Source organism: Tamandua tetradactyla, chromosome 11 (assembly GCF_023851605.1).
Source record: "Tamandua tetradactyla isolate mTamTet1 chromosome 11, mTamTet1.pri, whole genome shotgun sequence".
Taxonomy (NCBI): Eukaryota; Metazoa; Chordata; class Mammalia; order Pilosa; family Myrmecophagidae; genus Tamandua; species Tamandua tetradactyla.
The window spans coordinates 22,472,621-22,477,229 of NC_135337.1; the positions used below are offsets into that span (position 1 = coordinate 22,472,621).

Below are 4,609 nucleotides of genomic sequence, written 5' to 3' on the forward strand. Positions count from 1 at the left end.
AGTATAGCAAAGGTAAAAATGACAAATCTCAAATAACACATTTTAGAACAGATTCCCATTTGTACTGTTCATTGCGCATAACTGAGTCGATTATACCTTCTTCAACAGACACAATATTAATGTTAAAGGTCATGGTAATATATATGAAAGTTGTAAAAACAAAATGTCGCTTTCTAATATGTGGCTTGTCTAAAAGAGCACAGATCACTTTGCAGAATCAAGCCATCTTATTGACCCATCTTGACTGTGGTTCCGTTTGTGAGATCAAGTCCCAATCTAGGGTTTCCTCATAAATTAGGTCAAGAGGAGAAGAACTCTAGGTCAGAGGTGTCTCTGAGTCTCTTTCAAATAATAGAAGGCCACTTCTTCTCGTATCCGGAAGAAGTAAAACGTCCAGTGTTCTTGTCAAATGGGTATTGCTTTAGTATACCACATGCCCAATGTGTTCTAGCATCTAGGAGCATGCAATAACAGTTAACTTTAGCTATGCAATCTTGGTTATATTAGTGTTTAATTATATGATGTGCATTGAGATATTTTAAGTGTTCAAGACAAAGCAGAAGGACTTATTCTCTTTAGCAACCATTATACTACAGAATATTCAAAGCTGCAATCACACTCATAAGGCAAGAAAAACGGTTAATATATGAGGGTAGCAACAAGTGTGCATGCTATAGAAAATGTGAAACTGGTCCCTACAATAGATAACCCCCTTATTTGTTTCTGAAATTCTGTTGCTGGCACAGGCCATCAATTTTCAAACTGGAAAATTTTCACTTTAATACTCAATGGCAATTTTCAGTCTTGGGAGTGTAAAAGGCTTTAAAAATTTTTTCTCACTGGATAAGATTCTATCTCCTTCAAGATTGACTTTGCTTTGTAAAGCCCTTTTAAGAATAAAGGGCTTGAGGTCTACATGGCAACTCATAGCGGTGTGTGCACACATGTGGCTTCATTTTCGGGCTAACATACAAAGGCTAAATTATAATAGAGGTATCATCAAAGATAGATTAGTTTCTAAAATACCGTATTATCTCCTTTGGCTCATGCACACTCAAGGCGCTTCCTACATAAGACAATGAAGGTGGGAACATAAATACGTTATCAAAGCTTTTTTCCAAAAAAAACAAACGGTGTTGAAATTTAACTGGATCTTGTAAAATGCCAGTTGGCAAGTTCTTGAAGTCTCCGGCGTTCCGATTTTAGGGTTTCTTAAAACACAGAAACAAAGGGTAAAAATCAGATGGCCGTCCGAAACGACTTGGGGGTCCCCATTTCGAGAGAGATCTTGGTTCAGGTACCCCACTGGGGTCAAAGGCGAAATCTTCGCACGGGGTTCTCCGGCTTCACCTTGAGAGTCTTGGGGCAGGGAAGCTCTGCGAGGGGAGGCAGCTAGGAGGGCCAAGGAAGTTGGAAGCCGGGAATCTCCGGTTCCCCCCAGCCTAAGTGGGGTCACCAATGCTGGCCGGCGGCGCGGGTGCCCAACTGCGCCTGGGACACGGCGGGCATGGCCGTGGCGGCGACGGCAGCGGCCGCCGCGTCGCCCACGCCAGGCAGGACGGAGCGCACGGAGCGGCGGAACTCCTCGTTCCTCCACGTGTAGAGCAGCGGGTTGAGCGCGGACAGGGCGCAGCACAGGAGCCAGCTGGCCGCCTGCACGCCCCAGGGCACGGGCAGCGAGAAGCCGCTGGCCAGGCTCACCCACACCAGCGGCTGCGTGGCCAGCAGGAAGACGCAGCAGAGCAGCAACACCGACAGGCCGCTGAGACGCCGCTGCGCCCGCCGCGGATGCAGCGCGGGCGGCAGGGGCTGGGCCTGCGCCGGGTGCGCGGCGCCGCCGGGGCCCGGGGCGCCCGGGAAGGCGGCGGCGGCGGCGGCGCAACCGGGCAGCTGGTGCAGCAGGTGGAAGTTGAGGACGCTGACCCGCTTGACGCTGACGCGCACGCGGCGCACGATGCCCAGGTAGCAGTGCAGCAGCAGCGCCGTCTGCGCCAGCAGCGCCGCGGCGGCCAGCAGCGCGGGGTAGTGGACGCGCGGAGGCGCCGCCCCGGGACGCGGCGTCCAGGGCGGGAGCAGCAGCACGAGGCCCAGGGCGAGCGCCCAGGACAGCGCCAGCATGCCCGCCGTGTGGCGCCGCTGGTACAGGGCCTGGTAGGTGGCGGGCGTCCGGGTGATGAGCAGATAGCGGTTCAGGGCCACGAGGCAGTGGGACAGGAGGGACACGGTGAGCCCGAGACCCAGCAGCCCGCCCCGCAGGAGGCGATAGCTGCCCCCCGCGCCGTCCCAGTCCCCGGGGGGCTCCGCGGTGCCCGCGGGCAGGAGGCCGAGCACCGCCTCCTGCGGCATCCAGAGGGCGCAGACGCTGAGGTCGGCGGCGCAGCCGTTCACGATGAAGGCGTTGCTGGTGGTCTGCAGCTTGCGGAAGGACGACACGAGATAGATGACCATGCCGTTGGCCAGCGTGCCCCCGATGGCCAGGCCCGAGTACAGGAGCGACACCGGGATGCGCCGGCCCGCCCACGACTCCTCTTCCTCGCAGAGCAGCAGCAGCGATCCCCCGGTGGTGGAGGAGGTGGACGTGGAGGAGGAGTTGGTCATTCTGACCAACTCTTCACACCTCGCTCGCTAGCGTCGGCTTCTCGCAGCGCGGCCCATCGTGACACCTGCCTGAGGGGAGGGAGGGCAAAGACATCCCTTCAGCCCTCTGCCACTGACACAAAAGGCTGGAAGCAGAATAATGGGCTGGGGGAGGGGGGGGGAGAGGAAGCTCGAGGAGAACGGGGGTGGCAGATGACAGGTGCCTGCTTCGGAAATGTCTCCGATGCCCGGGGAGAGGCCTCTTGGCATTCAGCGAGCACCGGGAGCCCCAGAACAGAGCAGCATCAAGGGCCCTCTCCTCTTCTCCCCCAGCGCGCTGCGCGCACACACGCACACGTGGACCCACACGGACACACACACGGGAATTCTGCCACCACCACCACCCCCGGAGCCCCTAATTTCCAAGAGAAAGCAGGGATATCCCAGCTGGGAAAAATGCCAGGAGGAAGTGGTGAAGGGTACCTTGCTTTGGGTTTGGTCCTAAGCTGGCAGGAGCAGAGGGAGGGATGCCAGAAAATACCTCCTCGGCAGCAGCATCTGTGGTCCAGAGATCGACCGGAGAAACTCAGCTGGTATCAGTGCCAGGCACAAGTGTCCACTTCCCCAAAGCAGCATCCACACATATGGTCCTAGGCAGGAAGCAGCAGCTGCAGGGAGACTTCTCAGCTGGCAGCAGGGCTGGGGAAAGTAAAAAAAAAAAAAAAAAAAGTGGCCAGACAGGTGGGCAGGCAGGCAGCAGCCTCAGGAATGCGTGGCTGCAAAAGCAGAAGCTGAGCTCGAGGAGTAGCACCCTTTGCTCAGAAGGGAGAGTGGTGCCTGGTGTAGTGAACCCACCCGGAGCTCTCTCTTGCTCAGTTATACATCACCGAGGGAAAAGGCAGCCTTTCCATGCTTAGCATGAATTATTCAACAGCTTCTAACTTGTGAGAAGAAGAAAAATGTCTTGCTCAGAAAGTCGTGTAATTAACAAGTTTCTCCTGCTCTCTTTCTCTCTCTCTCTGTTTTTTTTTTTTTTTTCCACCCAGCTTCATTTTCTTTCCCTTCTTCGTTTCCTCCCTTGAATGTTGGAATAAAATTTCACATAGCCCAACATGTTCCAACCCAGTCTGACACATTCTGGGGGTAAATTTTTTTTGGAGAGGTGTAAATATACTCCAATACCCAGGATAGATCTCTTCATTCCCACACTTAGACAGAATAGATTTTTAGGGAGAATTGTTTTATATTCTAATTGAAATTTTGAAATTCCTTTTTTCTTTTCTTTGGTAAGGTGGGACATAGATAATTATCCACAGAAAATCTCCAAGCCTAAATTTAAATAATAATTTTAGAATGCAGTCATCTTCAACACCTCTCCCTCTCGTTTTGAACATTTAATCCTTCACCAAGTTTGGAGCTGAAATTATTCTTTTTGTTTCTTATGCTTTTGTCCAACTTGAGCTCTTATCATCTTTCATTTGGAGTTTTACTGTGGCCTCCTAACTGGTTACTGTTTCATATCTCAGCCTCCTCATCAGCTGCTTCTAAGATACAGATCATCTCGACCTCCTTTTTGAGTACTCAGAATTTATCCTATATGTGTTGGTTGTGTGGCTTCACTGTAACACAGGCGTAGCTTTAGAGCTTCCTAAGCAATAGAGGGCTCTCTGAGTGTGTGCTCATGGGCCCTGTTTGCTAAACATCGTGTGCCATTTAGAAGTTTTCATTTTTTCAGCCAGTTTCTATTGATGACTTACAAGCATGAGTCAAGTACTTGCTAGGTGTTGCTTGCTGTGGGGTTAGCTTTTGACATCGCTGCAATGTACCAGCCACTAATAGCTACCTCCTCCCCATGATCTGGCCTGATGTTTCTCCTGTACTATGGGCAAATGTGGTCGATTGAATCGTGCACTACAACAAAAGTGTGTTCCTAATCCACTTCGCAGTGGATGTGAACCATTTGTAAACAGGACCCTTTGAAGAGGTATTATCAGTTAACATGTGTACTGATTTGGGACTAGAATCTTCACAG

General features: G+C 51.8%; 1 protein-coding gene across 1 annotated transcript; it reads right to left on the bottom strand.

Moving 5' to 3' along the window:
• Positions 1–1,452: 1,452 nt before the first annotated feature.
• On the bottom strand, positions 1,453–3,273 carry GPR88 (G protein-coupled receptor 88). The gene is made up of 2 exons (XM_077119478.1): positions 3,119–3,273; positions 1,453–2,667 (listed from the first exon to the last, which is right to left on the bottom strand). The coding sequence occupies exon 2, from the start codon at positions 2,596–2,598 to the stop codon at positions 1,453–1,455; it is 1,146 nt and encodes a 381-aa protein (XP_076975593.1). The 5' UTR covers positions 2,599–2,667; positions 3,119–3,273.
• Between the last annotated feature and the right edge of the window lie 1,336 nt (positions 3,274–4,609).

Coding starts and splice junctions, on each gene's coding strand:
- GPR88 (XM_077119478.1), bottom strand. CDS start 2,598: ATGACCAACTCCTCCTCCACGTCCACCTCCTCCACCACCGGGGGATCG.